This window comes from Nansenia antarctica (genome assembly GCF_963989245.1).
Source record: "Nansenia antarctica genome assembly, chromosome: 16".
Classification (NCBI taxonomy): Eukaryota; Metazoa; Chordata; class Actinopteri; order Argentiniformes; family Microstomatidae; genus Nansenia; species Nansenia antarctica.
In genome coordinates, this window is record NC_137686.1 from 24,910,861 (window position 1) to 24,930,202 (window position 19,342).

The 19,342-nt window shown below is 46.5% G+C and overlaps 2 protein-coding genes across 2 annotated transcripts; both read left to right on the forward strand.

The window, feature by feature from the left end:
• Window positions 1-4,416: 4,416 nt before the first annotated feature.
• Window positions 4,417-9,318, forward strand: ppp1r7 (protein phosphatase 1, regulatory (inhibitor) subunit 7; the record flags this gene model as incomplete). Its single annotated transcript, XM_080547084.1, has 10 exons — window positions 4,417-4,456; window positions 5,392-5,487; window positions 5,830-5,885; window positions 6,236-6,301; window positions 6,686-6,816; window positions 7,087-7,249; window positions 7,835-7,951; window positions 8,317-8,421; window positions 8,755-8,841; window positions 9,142-9,318. 10 exons carry the CDS (start codon window positions 4,417-4,419, stop codon window positions 9,316-9,318), a joined length of 1,038 nt encoding a protein of 345 aa, XP_080403210.1.
• Window positions 9,319-11,966: 2,648 nt separating this feature from the next.
• Window positions 11,967-18,946, forward strand: ubxn7 (UBX domain protein 7). Its single transcript, XM_080546408.1, has 11 exons — window positions 11,967-12,039; window positions 13,135-13,291; window positions 13,841-13,908; window positions 14,164-14,229; window positions 14,742-14,854; window positions 15,198-15,344; window positions 15,567-15,657; window positions 16,362-16,492; window positions 16,842-17,466; window positions 17,677-17,756; window positions 17,993-18,946. Exons 1-11 carry the CDS (start codon window positions 11,970-11,972, stop codon window positions 18,152-18,154), a joined length of 1,710 nt encoding a protein of 569 aa, XP_080402534.1. The 5' UTR covers window positions 11,967-11,969; the 3' UTR covers window positions 18,155-18,946.
• Window positions 18,947-19,342: the final 396 nt, after the last annotated feature.

Below are 19,342 nucleotides of genomic sequence, written 5' to 3' on the forward strand. Positions count from 1 at the left end.
GTAGGTAAACGTAGAGAGAAATGGGATTCTCTTTTGATGATGGAAGGAAAAATAATAACCATAAGGAGGACCTTTATGGATCAATAGAATGATGGGGGAAATCAGTTATTCAATGTGTCTGACCCCTATCTATCTACCCTCCCTCCACCCCCACCCAGAGAGCTTTGGACTGTCTGGATATGAACACTTGAACACTTGATCTCTTCACTTTATATTTATATTAATTATGACTCTTGCACTTTAAAGTTGGTTTGCATTGTCTTGTCCTGTCTTGCACCTGTCCTGCTGTAAACCGTGCTCCACTGTCCCAAACCAAATTCCTAACATGTGTACATGTCATGGCAATAAAGTCTTCTGATTCTGATTCTGATTCTGATGGGGAAATCAGTTATTCAATGTGTCTTACTTGGCACGGCGACGTTGATATCTTCCACAGCCTGTTGAAAGGGCTGATCGTGACTATTGTTGTTTTTAAAGTCTCCTAAAGGGACTCCGTTGATTAAGACCTGTTCTCCGACCTGTTCATCCCCACGGGCCACTCCCGACCTCTGTAACTGGATGACCGTGACTGTAACATACAAAACATAGGGACATAAGACTACCAAATGTGATAATGAACTATACTTTAGTGCTTAAAATGAAATAGCCATACGCACTACGCCTATAAAACCTTTCACAATAGACACTTGACTTTTGCATGCATGCAACCTGCGTTTCAACAAATGTTGAATAAGAGGATGATTAAAACACTTTGTCTATGCGGGGCTGTGCCCGAAATGAAATGGAAAAACCAAACGTACCTCTGGGAAAACCCCAAGACAACTTGCAGAGGAACACGAGCGTGACAAAGAGACGCATCTTCGGCGTAGAGCTCTTCTCCCGTCCCGATCGCAATCATAATATGCCTTTTAAACTGTGCATAAGTATCTCAGGGAGGTGGAGCGATGGGAATTAGACTCTAATTTAGAGGTTATAAATAGTGACTGTCTGTACACTCGCGCGTTAGCCAATTAGTTTTCACATAGAACAATAGACTAATAACAAAGGATATGGCACTCCGTGGTCCTAATAGGTTAGGTTAGACTGTAATGGCACAAGACAGGAAATATTATTGCCACAACAAGTGGTCTCTCTTTGAATTGTGTTTTTAAATGCGCACTTAGAATTTGCAGGCGTTTCGTTTCGGTGCGTTGGTGGGAGGTCCCGGAGGAGGTCCTTCTGGGTCCGTGGGCGTGCGTCGTGCGTGCTGGATACAACATATGGAGGACCAAGTCTGTCAAAATTAACAATAAATATATAGACACATAAATGAATGTATGAACAAATAAATGAATGAATACACACAGTATAACGAAATACATTTATATATTTATTTATTCTTTTACCACTTTCCACTTTCATTCTTTCTTTTCCACATGTATTCTTTCTTTTCCACTTTATCAGATCTGTATGCAAATATCTGGGGGCGTATCTTGCATGTTGTCCACGCCCCTACGCATTTTCATTGGTATGTGTCTATATATTTATTGTTAATTTTGACAGACTTGGTCCTCCATAACAACAGGCCTGCAGTGACTTGTCGTGCAGTAGCCTAGTGAGTGTCTTGGTTTCACAAGATGACATACATACCGCACATACAAACAGAGGCACACACACTCTCAGTTTGAGTATAAACCACCAGATAAAACAGTGCCCTTGCTTTCCCCCCCCCCCCTCGTGAGATTGTCTTGGGTGAAATACACAAATAATGGTGAGGCCTACATTCCACCTGAGTCTTAAACTTTGTAAAAACTTAGTAAAAACTGCTGACATTGGCTTGTTTTTGATCATTTAGATAATCAGTCTATGTGTGTACAAAACACTGTGTTCCATGTTGTTCTTTGCACTTGTGGTTACCAGATATAGCCTAAAGACTAGGGCAGATGGATGCTCGCTGTTCATGTTATCTTTCTCTGTTGCACAGGAGATGTTTTCGAGGAGCGTGACCCTACACAGTCAGGCACACACTGGCACAAACACAACTAGAGCACAGATGAGATGAGAATGAGACGTGCAGAGACGTGCAGAGTTCAGTTCTCTGACAGTGACTCATTGTCCCAGACTGACTGAATGTAACCAAGGCTGTGTGTAATAGGCTATAGTGTACATACTGTGTGTGTGTGTGTGTGTGTGTGTGTGTGTGTGTGTATGTGTGTGTGTGTGTGTTGTCGTGGATTATTAGTGAGACTCAAGATGGGAACATGCTTTAAATCTAGGTATAGTATTTATTGAAGAAAATGATCTTTTACAGCTCGAGCGGACAGTCAACTTCTCAATGGGAAGCTTTCAAAGACTGACACCAAACTCTCACATAGTACAATTTATATATTGTCAACATAGTCATAACATTGATAACGAGTCTGCTGATGGAGTAAGTTCCTGTGAGACCGACAGCGAGTCCTAAACGTCTGTCTGTCTGTCAGTGTCTCTGTGTCTGTGACCTGTGTCTGCATAAATGTGACCCCCATACATACTTGGAAGGGGTCCAACAACATGATCTCATCCTAAGGATGTGACATGAGGGAGTAATTAAAGGGAATGGTCCATTAAGCGTTTGCATACCGTTTTAAAGAGTTTAACCTCTTCTTCTCCACGGACCCCGGTGGGCATCCGAAGTGAAATAAAGAGTTTACCTCGATCAATTCTCTTCATCGATATCACATTTTTTTCACAATTTTGCATGCTATACGATGCCACAATTTTTTTCCCAAGCCGGTAAACACGGCCTAAGTCACATCCAGTTTTCTCCAACTGGAGAATGTGTCATGTCCGGTTTCAACGCCAAATTTCCATACCATTGGTCGGCCAACCCAAAAAAAAAAAAAAAAAAAAAAATCTGATACATGAGAAAGGTCAAAGGTCAAAGATGGTGCCAAAATATCTCCAAATGGCCTAAACATATAGGTGTCCGCCTAAACATACCTGTACTAAAACAGGTACAAAGTTGCATTTGCTCACATTACTAGCATCAACTTTGGCACAAGTACTAATAAGACGCTGGAGTACTGATTCCTAGATGATTTGGGCTTGGTTATCAGGTTTCCAAGGTGATATTCACTGTAAAAGCTGTTGTTTTTTTAGGCGGAGACTGAATTTGAGATGTTTTATAATGTTCTAGCTCTATTTGCTCTGACACAGTAACATAGATTTTGACACTTCTACAGCCACCCCACAGGTGTTAGCTTTCATTTGATAACAAGATCATTATGAAGGCCCTTGTGATTGTGGAGATATTCTATATTCACTGTGGGCATGTCATTTCGAGCAGAAAACCAGAAAAATTAGGTGGATAAGAAGATTAAGTAGTATTGTAGTCTTCTCCCAGAGTTATCTCTCTGGCACAGAGTCTAGGGGGAAATGTTTACGGGTGAAAAGATCTGTGTCACAAAACCAGTAGTGCCTTAGGTAGGAGAACAGGCAAAACAGAAAGGAAGTGTCGCTGTAAACAGTGCCTGGGAGAGAAAGAAAGAAAGAGAGAGAGAGAGGGGGGTGGGTGGCATAAAGATTCTGAAAGGAGGAGGTGGAGCATGAAAGCACTGTACATACTTGTTGTTTTGTCCCCCCGCCCGAACTACCCATTGTACATATTATATGTCTGTCCCCCTGCCCGAACTACCCACTGTACATACTTTGTGTTTTGTCCCCCGCCCCCACCTGTGGTGTATGTCCCCACCTGTCCTACCCGCTGTACATACCTTATGTTTTGTTGTATTGTTCTTCCCATGTTGGATGTATGTTTATCTTGTAGATAGTACTAGTTATTTGTCTGTATTATCTTGTAGATAGTACTAGTTTTTTTTGTCTGTCTTACATGTAACGATGAATTGAGAATCAAGGACCCCAATTGAAATAAGCCAGTGGCTTTCTTGGGTTTTTATCCTGTTAGTTGACCTTGTATGTAATATGTACTGTCATGTACCTACTTCTGCAAATCTTCTAATAAAGTTTTCAATCAATCAATCAATGAAAACGATGATGATGATGATGATGATGATATACTGGACAGATATTCAATATTATGCTATAACAGCATATTACACCTGTGACCTTCTCATGACTATGTGAGCAACAGATGTGTCATTTTGAGAACCACTACCATTGCCTAAATAAATCCCAGTATCCCATGTTCATGCCAAACACTGTTGAATTCTTCCAGAATTAACCTGAATATCGCACACTAAAAGGTGACACCATTTGTTGGTCTAGCTGGCAGCGCACCCTTTTTGATGGCAGAAACCACAACAGAGGAGCCGACACTGGATTGGCTGAGCCCGGTGTCAGTCAAAGACAAAGGGGAGGGTTTACCGAGAACATGGCTACCCTGGATTGGCTGACCCCGATGTCAGTCAAAGACAAAGGGGAGGGTTTACCGAGAACATGGCTACCCTGTCTGTTGGAGAGCCTCAAGAGATGGAAGGTGAGTGAAAACTGACACATTTCAATCGCTAATTTGAGTTGTAAAGAGTTGTTAAGGTGACATTGGTATAAATGTGTACATTTGTGTACATGTAGGTGATTCTAGTAAGAATTCTAGAAGATTCTATTCAGGCTAAGCTAACACAAACATGCTAGCTCTGTTATTAGTCAGCTCTGCCGTTGGATCTCAGCTTGGGCTGCGTTCGTAAACACGCTCTGGAAATCTGATCGGCACTCGCGGAATGCCTCTTGTCCAATCAAATTACTCGGTCCCTTTATGACGTTGCACCCAGTGTGCGCTCCGGCGCTCTCAGAGCGAATGTACGAACGCACCCCTGTTTACTGTTCGCTAGAATCGCTAGCTAGGAGGCTCTTTTAGCTAGATACGTTGTCACAAAGCTATATATATATTTAATATATTTTTTAATATTTATTTTATTATTTTATATATATATTTTAATGTTGGCTACCTAAGCAAGCTACAAAAAGAATGAGCTCATCCACGCCTTCCTCTCTAGCCTAGCAACGACATGTGTGACAGGCGAGGGTCCTATGATATCACGGGGGGTGTGCAGTAGGAAAGCTTGTTGTATAACCCTAAACCCCTGGTCTAGAGTCTAATGATGACCCTAAACTGCAGATTCTGCCCTGTCCGGTCTGTTAGCAATGCTGGTAGATTACATAAAAGCCAAATGATGTAGGCTAATGTCATTATCATCATACAATCGAGAGTCATTGTCAAATGTCATGATGATGGATGTATGGTTTTTGTGTGTGTGTGTGTAATTGTTGTCTGAATCAGATAACCGAATCAGAGAACATCTGTGCTCTGGAAGATGTGCTTAGCTTGTCATGGTAAATTAAGTTTGATAGATAGATAGATACTAGATAGATAGATAGGGAACGGTGTCAATATATCTTTCTGTCTGCTTACAGTGGACCGGAGGGGTGAGTCGGAGGAGTCTGGGGATGATGAGACCCGGAGGAAGAGCCTCAATGGTGAGGTGGACCCCAACCAGCCCCCTACCACAGGTGAACAACACACACACACACACACACACACACACACACACACACACACACACACACACACACACACACACACACACACACACACACCTTGTCCTTAAAACCCCCCCCCAACCACATTGGGTGCATTCAGGAGGACACAATGTTACGGAATGTTCTGAGAAAAATGTATTATGTTGAACAGACATAATGGAAAAAAGAGTGGAATCAAGCAGGCCTCTGGTCTATTGAATGCGACCCACCTTGCTACTCTTGTCATTTGCAAAATGCCTGTGTTAAATCTCTCCCTCCCTCTCCCTCTCCCTCCCTTACCTCCCTACCTCCCTCTATCTCCAAACATCATAGTCAAAGAGGAGTCTCCAGTTGATATGGAAACCATAACCTTGGACCCCGATGAAGAGGTGAGGGTTCAGCCATGACTGAGCTCAGTTTGTTTCCACACACACACACACACACACACACACACACACACACACACACACACACACACACACACACACACACACACACACACACACACGCTCACTCTATTTTTCTCCCCTCTATCAGTTGCACATAAACTGTTAAACCCTTCACTTAATCTGTACATACTATTCTGACGGAAGTGTTTGCCTGACTGAAGCTAGTTCTAGGCATTTAGGCATTATCTTCATCATGATGTTCCTTGTCATGTTCGGTATCAGTTCGTACGCCACTGCGTCATCCACTTGTGCCAGTGATGTCACCGTAACTCCGCCCCTTCCCTCCCCAGGATGTTGATCTGATCCACTGTCGGATTGGGAAGATTGAGGGCCTGGAGGTGCTGCAGAGGGCCAGAGTCAGTGGTTGGACTGTTTTTACTTATTTATTCGGGCAACCTTCTTGTTTCTGTCAGTCACTGATGTGATGGTAGAGATGTTGTATATAAGGCACCTATAAGGCTAGGTGGAGATGTTGTGTATAAGGCTAGAGGTCTGAGGTTTTCCTGGGGGGTAATTCCATCAACGTCACTAAAAAGTCTCACAAGGATTTATCAAAATAAGCCTGGAATTTCCTTTACTGACGTTGATGAAATACCCCCCAGGTCAGATACATTTTTATTTTTATTTTTTTTAAATAAATGTTTATTGTTGCTGGGTGTTTTTAATGGAATGTGAATATGAATATTGGTACATATAGTACAGGCATGTTGTAATTCAACAAGTGTGTGTGTGGTGGTCAGACACTCTCCTTAAGGCAGAACCTCATCAAGAAGATCGAGAACCTGGAGAGTCTAGTCACACTGCGGGAGCTGGACCTTTACGACAACCAGATCCGCAAACTGGAGAACCTGCAGAACCTCACAGAACTAGAGTGAGTCTCCCTCACACACACACACACACACACACACACACACACACACACACACACACACACACACAAACGGACACATACATACAGACAGACATACATACATACATACATACGCACACACACACACACACACACACACACACACACACACACACACACACACACACGCCGACAGAGGCACACAAATGGACACACACACACACACACAACATCCTATTGTCATGTGCTATAACTATTCTATTCTGACTGAAGCGTGTGTCTGGTTGACAGGCAGCTGGACATGTCCTTCAACCTCCTGAGGAAGGTGGAGGGCCTGGAGCGTTTGACGCAGGTGAAGAAGCTGTTCCTGCTGCACAACAAGATCAGCTCCATCGCCAACCTGGAGACCTTCACTTGCCTGGAGATGCTGGAGCTGGGCTCCAACCGCATCCGGGTGAGGGAGAGACATCTGGCGGAGGGCCTTAAACAGGCCCTCAAAACCCACCTCTTCAAGCTTGCCTTCACCAGTTAACCCTCTCCCCCTCCCCTTCCCATGTGTCCCCAGCACTACCTTAATTAGGCCCCTATACTTTTTAAAATTTATTTTTTGTTTATTTTTATTATTACTACTCAATCTTTTCCGTTTGTAAAGTGTGGGGGGCGTGGGGGCTTGATCGATGGACAACGTACCTTTAGTCAAATACATAGTGAAATACCCTCAAATACTTCTTGATTTAGTTGGTGAACCAATACAATAGTCCCATTAAGTACCAACTCCAGGCTCAATCAAGTGCACCACAGATACTTAGTCATGTAGTTTGTGTTAGAATATAACCCAGGTCTGTTCCATCTGTATGTCTGTGGAACGGAGTGGCCTATGAAAGGAATATGTGTTATCTACGATATGCCTCAGGAGATGTATAGCAAGAGCCAAAGGCGACATGCAGAACTGAGAGGGAATCTTACATTAGTTCCCCCCCCCGATTGACATTCACTATTAGCTGCTGACGTGTTTGTGTGTGTGTGTGTTTGATTACAGGTAATAGAGAACTTGGACGCTCTGTCCTCCTTGCAAAGTTTGTTCCTGGGAACCAACAAGATCACTCAGCTGCAGCATCTGGAAGGCTTGCATAACCTGACTGTTCTCAGCATCCAGGTACCGCACACACACACACACACACACACAAATGTGATTTTAGATATTGGTTTTCATTGTATTTTTCCCAAAATGTATCCCATCTTTGCTTATGAAAGGACTAGGAAAATTCTCACAGTTGTTTAGCCCCAGCAGCATGCCATATTATCACTGTTCACTTAGTTGTGTTGCCGTCATCATTGTTTTATAGCCTGTAGAAATATGTTGTCGTAAGTAGTAATAAAGTCACTTGGGTGTGACTTTATATGTCTCAAGGGACTGGTCTCTCACCATTTAGCATTTTGTGTGTGTGTGTGTGTGTGTGTGTGTGTGTGTGTGTGTGTGTGTGTGTGTGTGTGCGCGCGCACACCTTCTCTCTCCCCCAGAGTAACCGCATTACCAAGATGGAGGGTCTGCAGGGCCTGGTCAACCTAAAGGAGCTCTATCTTAGTCATAACGGCATCGAGGTCATCGAAGGCCTGGAGAACAACGTAAGTCCAGGATCACACCCACATAACGTTGGTACAGAAATACAATATTGAGGCAAGGTGGGGGAGGGGGAGGGGGTTGCCATGGCAACCGAGTGAAATTCGCCAGCAGTCCAAAAGTCTACGTGTGGCCAATATGAAATGATGAAATGAGAGCAATGAAAGTTTATTGCGGAATGCTCCAAACACAGCTGTTGTGTTGTTGTTGTTGTTGTTGTTGTTCAAAAACACAGCTGTTCCATGAAATCAAGACGGATTGTTCGTTGGCAAGGACTGCCCACTCGAAAAGTTTTATTTCACCTTTTAACGTTTCACCTTTTTGTCCTCTGTCGTTAGAAAAAGCTGACCACTCTGGACATCGCAGCCAATCGGGTAAAGAGGATCGAGAACATAAGCCATCTAACAGACCTACAGGAATTCTGGGTAAAGAGACTGTCTGAGGAAAAGTGTGTGATGGTGGACTAAGATGAAAGAGAGAGGAAAAGATTGGCTTGTTGAATGTTTGAGTCACCGATGACAAGTTGGTAACAAGTCTGTAAGGGTTTGAGATAAGAAACGGCTTCTTAGTCATCTATGACAAACTCCCGCTCTCTCTCTCTCTCTCTCTCTCTCTCTCTCTCTCTCTCTCTCTCTCTCTCTCTCTCTCTCTCCCCCTCTCCCCCTCTCTCCCCCCCCTCTCTCCCTCCCCCCCCCCCCCCCTCTCTGTCTCTCTCTTTCTCTCAGATGAACGACAATCAGTTAGACAACTGGTCGGATCTGGACGAGTTGAAGAATGCCAAAGCCCTGGAGACGGTGTACCTGGAGAGGAATCCCTTGCAGAAGGACCCCCAGTACCGCCGCAAGATCATGCTGGCGCTGCCCACCGTACGCCAGATCGACGCCACCTTCATCCGCTTCTGACCAGCCCCCCCCCCCCTGCGGTGCCACAACAACACCACGTCTCTCCCCCCCCGCCCCCTACCTCAGTGTTTTGCCCCCACCCTCACCTCAGCACCCCGCCCCGCAAACTTGACTATCACACCACCACCACAGGCACATGCATAGAGTATATACGTACATTCACGCAGTCATCTACCATGTACACTCCCAACACACACACACACACATTTAGGCCATCACTTCTCCTCGCGTACCCTCTCTCACACACACAAGCATACGCATGTACACACACACACAAAAGCTCACGCATAACAATGACCTATGCTATTATGTGAAAACGCATATTATTTATTCCCAGTATTAGGCTGGATAGGGGCTGGGAACAGGAACTGCAAAATGACCTTTACCCTCACTAAATCATCCCCCCCTCCCGCCTCTCTCTCTTTGCATGTTAAGATGTGGCGAAGGAAGTCCCCCCCCCTCTCTCTCTCTTTCTCTCTTTCTCTCTCTCTCTCTCTCGCTCGCTCTCTCTCTCCCCCCCTCCCCCCAACCCTGTCCTGTGTCCCCAGGGATAACCAATGAGAGCTAGAGGATGGCAGTGTGTTTTATTTCTTTACTGAAATGTCACTGCTACTGATGAGAGGGGGGCGGTGGCAGTGGGGGGGAGGGGGGGGTCTCTTTGACATGAATGGTCATGCCAGTGTCATGTGTTTCTCTGGCAGGACAAGCTTATATTCTCACAGGAAGGAGGTCCGCACCAGACGTCAAAGTCTTATTTTATTAAAGTCTTATTATTATTATTTCAAAGAATAAAACAAAATGGATCAGATGTGTGAAAGATTCGACGCTACAGTTACAGGGCGAAAGCCCGTATCCTTTGTGTCCTGTAGAGTGTCTGACCTAGGGTTATTTATGGTGTATGCTACTCGACTTGCTCGGTTGCTATGGGGATATTTAGCCCATCACACAACTGACCCGCCTACATACTGTACATGCAGACTCTGACTACTCTATATGGTCCGTTGTTCACAACGCAAGAGCTCCCTTGATCTAGCTCTACTCCCTGTCGTGAAAAGGTGCACCTTTTTGCACACAACTGAAAACAGGTCTGCCTCAGGAGAAGTTAAAAGTTGTTTTGGTCATATGTACTGGGACGACACGACAGTACTATGAAATGCTTACTCGCATGCTCTCCTCTTCCAAATCCCAATAGATCAGAGCAGTTGATGGTAACGGTAGCCCATGCCATGGGTCCATGAAATAATCTTAAATCTTTTATTTATTTTTTCATAGTTCTGATTCAATTTAACTGCAGTTTCAGCTAATTCGAAGCATTTTTAGCTAATTTGATGCTTTTTTTAATTATTATTTTTTACTTTGAGGCAATTCTGTTATTTTCATAGGATCTTTGGTCCTCATAAACAATAAATGTTTTATTTAAGATTATTATAACTCAGACAATCTAGGTGATCTTCCGGCCCATTGCAACTGACTGACTTACCCAAGTGAGGTAGTATTCCATAGCTTCCATTTGTTGTATTAAAAAATATTATGGCAACGGCACCGCAAAAATCACTTGACTTGTACGGCCTACGTTTTGTGAACTGCAACAAGATGTCGTGTGTGTGTGTGTGTGTGTGTGTGTGAGAGAGAGTGAGAGAGTGAGAGTGAGAGAGAGACAGACAGACAGAGAGAGAAAGAAAGAGAGACAGTTTCTTCACCAGAATGGTTTATGTTTCCTGGGAGAAGATGTTGTGCCATTCCCCCCAGATCCCTTAGTAGTACCCTGCTCTCCAGGCTACAGGGTTGAAGGGTTTACCGGTCTAGGACCGGCTTACCCTCTCAGATTCTAATCTTGATAACTATGGGGTAGGAGATGAAACTGACCGTAGGTCAGCATCATCAAGGGGCATTTTCATTGTACCGATATCTCCATGTAATGCACTAACAGTGAGAGGAAACGTACACACCTGCCGTCAATTCATGAGGGAGCAAAGACGCAGAACATGTGGAAACAATAGAAATGTATCGGTGGAACTTGGTTCTCTTGTCATTTAAGATGGATAGTTTCATCAGAGTTTGAATAAGCACCAGTGTTCATGCAGTCAGGGACAGTTCCAGTCCTTCAGAAGGGTTCAGAGAACAACGCAACACCATTTTATTTTTTGCTTGTTTTTAAAGTTAAGTTTACAAGCGCTTGGTTGACTGTTTTTGAACTGAATGTATTATAAAAGACTACAATAATAAAGTGACTTCTAATGACAGTGTGTGTGCATTGTTTGCTCATAACACCACTAATCTTACAGATAGATTGCTTTCACTGTCGCATGAATATTATAATTGAGGCCTGTGTTGGAGCAAAGCAGACCTCCTATAATTTTAATTTTATAATTTTAATTTTAAATTTTTTTAATCCCTTTTTTTAACCCAATCCCTACCCAACGACCATGCAAAGCATCCCAGCTCCGTGTGCAGAGTATTTGGATGGTTTTTTATTTAACTGAACTACAACATACATAACATAACTATCATACAGGTAAACTACTACAAACCCCACAATCCAACACGATGGGTGAAGTGACGCAGGCATCCATCCAGGCAAGAAACCGCGAGTACAGAACAGGCAGCGACACGCACGCGCGTCATTCGTGTTGTTGTTAGTTGGTGGTAAGATGGCGGCGCTGGGGGATGCATCCGCTCCGGGGGTGGACGGGTTAATACAACAGTTCACAGCGATCACAGGTAATCATTCTGTTCTTATTGCTCTTATTAACACTACCATGTTTCACGTGCATGCCCCTCCAAGAGAGGAACCAACGCCCGAGCGTCTCACCGAACTGCGCGCGTGGGGAACCTGAGTTGGGGGGCATCATCAGTCCCTCCTGCCCCCCCCCCCCCTCTCTCTCTCTCACACCCGCTAGCGCGAGCTCACCACCGTCAAGTGTGTGTGTGTGTGTGTGGAAACACTAGCTTGAAAGAAACATTAACTTTTACATGAACATAACTGACCCCCTTTGTTGGCCACAAATTCTCCTAGGAGGATATAACATGGCGCCAAAAAAATTCCACCCAAACTCAATTGGACAGTCAGGGGGATGGATTAGCTGCTTTAGATGTTTGCTCGTTTTTTGTGGAATGGACGTTTGGGTGCAACATTTCCCCTGAACCAGCCAGGCTCCACCTTGGATCACAATGGTGGCTGCCTGCAACTGGAACACATCTCATCATGCCTGTCATGTTCTATCTAAGCCTTCTGGAGCAAAGCCCCCCTCTCTAAGCTGACGTTTTAGATCAAGTTTGCATGGTCCAAAAAATATTTAGGTATGATATTGTGGAGCTAGATTAGAGGTTTTGGTCAAATCTATCCCATTTCGACTCAAATGCATGTTCTCATAACTGGCTATGTTAGCTAGCCACCTAGCGAAGACTTGAAAAGTGCAGTGGGCATGCGCAGTGATCTGATCTGAACATGTCAAACTCTGCAGCAGTAGTGTGTTGTTCGGAGCACGCACGCTCACTTGTTGCAAAAAAAAAAATGTAAGACGATTCACCCGGCTAGTGTTTATGCACATGCACAGGATGAAACACTGACTCACTCTTTAAAAAAGTTGCCTTCATGTCTCTTGCCAGAGTTCAGCTCACGCAAATCGCGCATGCGCACGTTGACAGTCGGGTTTTTTGGCAGGGTGTGTGATGCGTGGTCCTTTGATATATTGGAGGGAGTCTTTGAATGGAAAAAATATATAATTGTCTTCCTCTCCTCTCACAGACAAATTAATGTGTGTGTGTGTGTGTGTGCGTCTGTATCCTGTCTGTGTGCTTGTCATCTTCTCCCAGGGGCCACAGAAAGTGTGGGGAAGCATATGCTAGAGGCATGCAGCAACAACCTAGAGATGGCTGTCACCATGTTCCTGGATGGAGGGGCGATCGCGGAGGAGCCCAGTACCAGCTCCAGCGCAGCAGTGGCCTCCAGCAGCAGAGGACCCCCCGCAGAGTAAGTCTCTGTTCTGTTCTCCACCGCACCCACCACCACCACTGCTGCTACTGGAGGAGCCAGGACGACATTAACGCTTGCCCACTTGCCCGGAGCAAGTAAAAAATACGCCGGGTTTGTTTGCACGAGCCCGACGACGCTGCTGGATCCTGGATATGTGCGACGGGTGATCAACAGGCACGTACGCTTTAATAATATCTTCACTCCACGATCATCTAGTCTGGTCTGGCGCCTGCGCCGTCCGTTGTTCTTCCTGCACACCGGTAAACATATCCAGGATCCAGCAGCGTCGTCGGGCTCGCGCAAACAAACCCGGCACATTTTTTACTTGCTCCGGGCAAGCGGGCAAGCGTTAATGTCGAACCCTGCCTTGGAGAAGGTCTCAGGTTGAAACCTTTTACTGAACAGGTCTCAACCTTCCGTCCCTGTATCCTGCTTGGCTCCCTCTCCCCTCACAATGCTTTACCTGTTCATCCTCAACGCATAGACAGAATACAAGTGAGAGACCCCTGTAGGTTGACTGTCTGTGTGGCCTTGCGTGTTTTTCAGAGACGAGGTACGGGCGCCCATCCCCCAGAAGCAGGACATATTGGTGGAACCAGACCCTTTATTTGGAGGTAACAGCACAGCACTGGAGGACCTCTGGTCAACCCCTTCACCACATCTGTCTCCACCAACCCCCCTGTACTTAGTGTATCACTACCCTCATCATAGACGGTTTTAGACTGTTTTTTTTGTCCCTTAGCCGATAGGACACAGTACCATAAACGAGGCTCTCTTTTCTCCCTCGCCGCCCTCTCTAGCTGTCTCAGTCTGTTGAACTCTCCGTTGTCTCTCCCTCTTTCTTTCCCTTCATCCTTTCACTCTTGCAGTGCCAAAGCGACGAAGACCCGCGCGGTCCATATTTGACGGTTTCCGGGACTTCCAAACAGAAACCAGTGAGTACTGCCTACCTACCCGAGCCTCCGTCTCTGTCGCTTCTGTTCATTTCAGCGACTTTTGGGCTTGACGTGTGGAGTTCCTCTCTGAGGGGCTTTACACACCACAGAACCCTACTGAGCTGGCTTGGATATTCTCCTCCCACGTTGTCCTTACTCGGCACTGTTACAACTGTGGATGGTGGATGCCGAAACCGGGCCGCTCTGTAGTGTAATGACGGTGTTATTGTAGATTAACTACGGTAGATGCGTTGCCAGCCCAGCCCAGTACGGATGTGTTCTGAGCTGTGCTGTCATTGAGGTAATATAGTGACTAATTTAGTGACTATTGTGGGTGCCTAACCAAGCCAGTACAGTACAGCTTAGCTTGGCTCAGGTCTGTTCTGAGCTGTTCTGTCATTGAGGTAACACAGTGACTATTGTGAGTGCGTAACCAGCCCAGTACGGCTCGGCTCGGCTCGGCGGTTTGGACAGGCTATAACCCGTCTCTGTGGCCTCTCTCGCTCTCCCAGTCCGTCAGGAGCAGGAGCTGAGGAACGGCAGTGCGGTGGACAAGAAGTTGAGCACCTTGGCAGACCTGTTCCGGCCCCCCATAGAGCTCATGCACAAAGGCAGCTTCGAGACGGTGAGGAGCCCCTCTAGATGCAACACTAACGCCCCCACCACGCCTGGGTGGCCTCTCCCTAGTCCCTACCTCGTTGTCTGAGTCCTGCTGCTACTGTGTGTTATTGACGATGACCAAAGTTGTGGTGCGATTCGATTTGATGTTCCTGTAATATGATTACGACTGTGTGTGTGTGTGTGTGTGTGTCAGTGTATCGGCCGTGCCTTTTTCCGCTGTTCCTCTGTTTGCCCGCGGCCTGATCTCCGTAATTACCTTCAGAACCAGACAATCTGTGCCACATCAAAATGCTGCGGCCACTGATTCTATTAATTGTTCATTAACGTCGGGTCGTTTCCTCTGGTAGGCGAAAGACTGCGGACAACTGGAGAACAAATGGCTGATGATCAACATCCAGAACGTGCAGGACTTCGCCTGCCAGTGTCTGAACAGAGACGTGTGGAGCAACGACGCGGTCAGGACCATCATCAGAGAGCACTTCATATTCTGGCAGGTACGCACACACTCAGTTCTCTAGAATGAGCCAAAACACACACGTGACTTGGTACGGTTCATTACGAAATATAGATATATCTATCCTATTCACAGTGTACATGAGCACACGCATGCATGCATACACACCCACACGCATGCACGCTTACACACACACACACACACACTGTGTTTGGGGTGTTGAGATGAGCTGACGTGTCTGTGTGTCTGTGTCCAACCATAGGTATACCATGACAGTGAAGAGGGACAGCGGTATATCCAGTTCTACAAGCTCAACAAGTTTCCCTACATCTCCATCTTGGACCCCCGCACAGGTGAGTCCTGAACAGGGAAGTGCGACCGCTTCCCACCACTTCGATGATAACACATGGACAAGTTCACAAGTACACTTTGATCACTCTCACTCAGTTTGATCACTCTCACTCAGTTTGATCACTCTCACTCAGTTTGATCACTCTCACTCAGTTTAATCACTCTCAGAGTTGTATCATCGGGCTCTGGTCACACATACAGGTGCTACACAACTCTGTTTACCTGCTGGTGCGGACCCTTAGCCCAGACCAGATCGACTACACTGCACTAACTGGGAAAGAGAATAGCGTATGAATAAGCTCACCATCTATCATAGGGACAGCTGTCGAGCTGGAAGGTGTGTGTGTGAAACAGGGAACCTCGTTAAAGTCTGTATACCTCTGAGTATACTAATAACTATAAAGAAATATATATTAAATATATAATATATTAAAAATTGAATTGCCACAGGGGTGCAAACATGTCACCTTTCTACTAAATTAGCCGTTTTTACCTCAAAATAGGTCATCCATGTGAATCGTGAGAATCTGCAAAAGAAAATAATGTTTATAGGGGTCATCTCGTCTAGCTATTAATGTTTTTTAACAACTAATCTTCCTGTCTGCCAGTTTGCACCCCTGAGCCAAATGTACTGTAATAGCTAGACGAGATGACCCTCCTAGTCTGACGGAGGCCTGTGTCCTACGCCCTCCCTCCCCTCCGTCAGGTCAAAAGATGGTGGAGTGGAACCAGCTGGACGTGGCGTCTTTCCTGGAGCAGGTGACGGGCTTCCTGACAGAGCACGGCCAGCTGGACGGACATTCCAGCCAACCGCCCCCTGCCAAACGCGGCCGCTCCGTGAGTCCTCCGCCCCCCTCACTCTCTGCCCCCAACGCTTACTTTCTCTCTTTCAATTTCCCCTCATTCTTCATTGTTCATTCACTTCTTCACTGGCTACCTCTGTTTGGAACTTTATGTTGTTGTTGTTAATAATAATAATAACTTTGATTTCTATAGCGCCTTTCAAAAACCCAAGGAAGCTTTACAAGCGTTTGTTGTTGTTATTGTTTTCTTTCCCACTCTATTCTCTCTATTCTCACTTTACTCTTCCACCATGTCGCGAGGTCATTGTTCCACCCGCCTTTTCTTCCTCTCATACGTTTTCCCCCCTCCGTCTGTTTTTAAATCCCTCTTTCCTCTCTCCCAGGAGAGTCTGATAGACGCCAGTGAAGACAGCCAGCTAGAGGCAGCCATCCGGGCCTCTCTCCAGGAGACCCACTACGAGTCGTCCTCAGCCCCGGACCCCCTCGACTCGCCACCCTCTGAAGAGGAGGAGGAGGAAGAGGAAGAGGAGGACGAAGAAGACGACGAGGAGGACTCGGACGCCGAAGCCGAAGCCGAGCCGTTCTCCGACAGCGAGGGCCTCATCTCCGTCGACGGCTCGGACAACGAGACCACGGAACCCCGGGACGAGGGCCTCAGCGGCTCCTCGGGCAGACACACCCCCCCGGGGCCGGCCACTCCCACTCCCACCGCCGCCGCCACCGCGGCCCCAGCACGACCCGACAGCCCGCCCGCCCGCCACAGGAAGTCCCCGCACAAAGAGAACAGCAAAGAGAACAGCCACAGAAAAGAGGAGAGCAAAAAGAACCATCTGGAGCCCCCGTCAGCGTCAGCAGGGCAGGGTCGCTCCCAGCCCGACCCAGACTCAGAGCACCGCCGGGGGGCGGAGAACCATCGCACGGCGCCGGGCCAAAGCTCCAGACCTTCCAAGACCAGCAACGCCACAGCCAGCACGGAACCCTGTGACCACGACGGTCTCGACGACAATGGTACGATGAACATGGTTCTCGTTTTTCGTTTTTGTGTATGATCCATTAATTTGTGTGTATGGCGTGCTCTCTCTCTCTCTCTCTCTCTCTCTCTCTCTCTCCCTCCCCCTCTCTCTCTTTCTCCACGTGTATCTGCCTTCGTGCGAGTGTGTCCCATTGTCGATACATCCCTGCTGGCCTTGAACTGAACTGACTATATTGTGCGTCCAGGTCCCAAGGCCAGACTGATGCTTCGCTACCCAGACGGACAGAGAGAGCAGATCGCCCTGTCGTCCAAGGCCAAGCTTATGGTAAGACCACTGCGCTCTATGCCGTAACCGCTGTGCGAATGTTAACCGTACGTTGCCTTCGATCAAAGCATCCTAAACTAAATGATCCTGCGTTCACCTGTGCCTATTCCCATCGATGTTGTGTTTCTGAATGACCCTCTGTATTCTTAGTCTTCGTCTTATGCTCTGATGAGGCGGGTGCAGTGTGCGATCTCTCACCCCTTTCTCCTTCCCTTGGTCGTCCCCTGTCCCAACAGGCGCTGGTGAGACACGTCCAGTCGAAGGGTTACCCCAACGAACGCTTCGAGCTCGTCACCAACTTCCCCCGACGGAAGCTCGCCCACTTGGACTATGACATCACACTGCAGGAGGCGGGGCTGTGTCCACAGGAGACTGTATTCGTTCAGGAGAGGAACTAGCCCCCCCCCGCCGCCTCTTTTACCCCTCCCCCAATCTCTGTAGACCACACCTCTGATCACCAATGACTCCGGACGACGTTACAGGCCTTGACCCTTGACCTTTTGGAATTGGGCCCTCCGCCCCCCCCCCCACCCCCTTGCTGGGACGCCCACTAGTGGATGGACTCCAGTAGCCACCAGTCTCCACTGGAGGAAGTCACTGTGTACTTAAGCTGTGTCTCAAACGACTCCCTGTGCCCCGTGTCGTGCACGAGTTTTGGCCAGTCGTGCACCATGTGGGTTACAGTGTGTCTTTTGTGGCAGAGCCTCCTGTTTGTTTTCTCCGACTACCAAATGATCATGTTCAGATTTCTTCATTCTGAGGTCGTAATCTAATCAGAGCAGAAAACGTTGAACGTTTGAAAAGACAGGCCCAGTTAATGTTCCATGCTGGCAAAGTGTCACCAGAGACCTAAATCTGGAAGACTCAACCCCCCCTGCCCCTTATCAAAGTTGTGATAATTTTTTCTCATGAACACCATTGTGTGTAAGTAAAGGAGGGCTTGAAATCTGTTCCTGACCTCTCATTGGTCCCAAATTTCTATACGTGATGATTGAGGAAGTGGGTGGCGACATTGGATTCAGGAGTGGGTGAAGCGGGGAGGAGGGGTATTCAGGAGTCATTTGGGGGGTGGGGGTGGGGGGGGCAGGGCTGGGTATCCTCAGTTGTCATGCCTGCACTGTACAGGGAGGGTGTAGACAGTGACATTTAGTCTTAGTCAGTTATTTTTCTTTCTTTAATTTTTTTTATATGCTGCCCCATTTCCAAGAAAAGATGCTGATGCTGAAATATAATCATCAAAAAAAAAGGGAACTGTGGCTCGTTAATTCTGTTTATTCTATGTCTATGTTGTGTATGTTTATAACCATCAGCCCAAACCTGTCCCTAGCCCAGACGGGGGCCACTGGTCCGGATCTGGCCCGGAAACTGGTTAATTGTAAAAGAGGAAGTTCCACTAGCATTGCTAAAGAATTCTAACCAAGAGATTAAATGGATTAAAAAAAACAGTCTGGGTGAACTGAGTAAACCCTAAGTCAAAAATAAGGTACACCTTCAAAAAGAGTAAACTATTTTACTAGAGTAAACTACTTTTTTTGCAGTTTTAACTTATTTACTAAAAGAAGCTTTTATTGTCTACAGCTTCCAGC

What these genes read in the sequence shown, in the direction of transcription:
- ubxn7 (XM_080546408.1), top strand. Translation starts at nt 11,970, where the DNA reads ATGGCGGCGCTGGGGGATGCATCCGCTCCGGGGGTGGACGGGTTAATA. An exon ending in AGCAGAGGACCCCCCGCAGA is followed by an intron (nt 13,292 to 13,840) that starts GTAAGTCTCTGT and finishes CGTGTTTTTCAG; the next exon opens with AGACGAGGTACGGGCGCCCA. An exon ending in CGTCCAAGGCCAAGCTTATG is followed by an intron (nt 17,757 to 17,992) that starts GTAAGACCACTG and finishes CTGTCCCAACAG; the next exon opens with GCGCTGGTGAGACACGTCCA.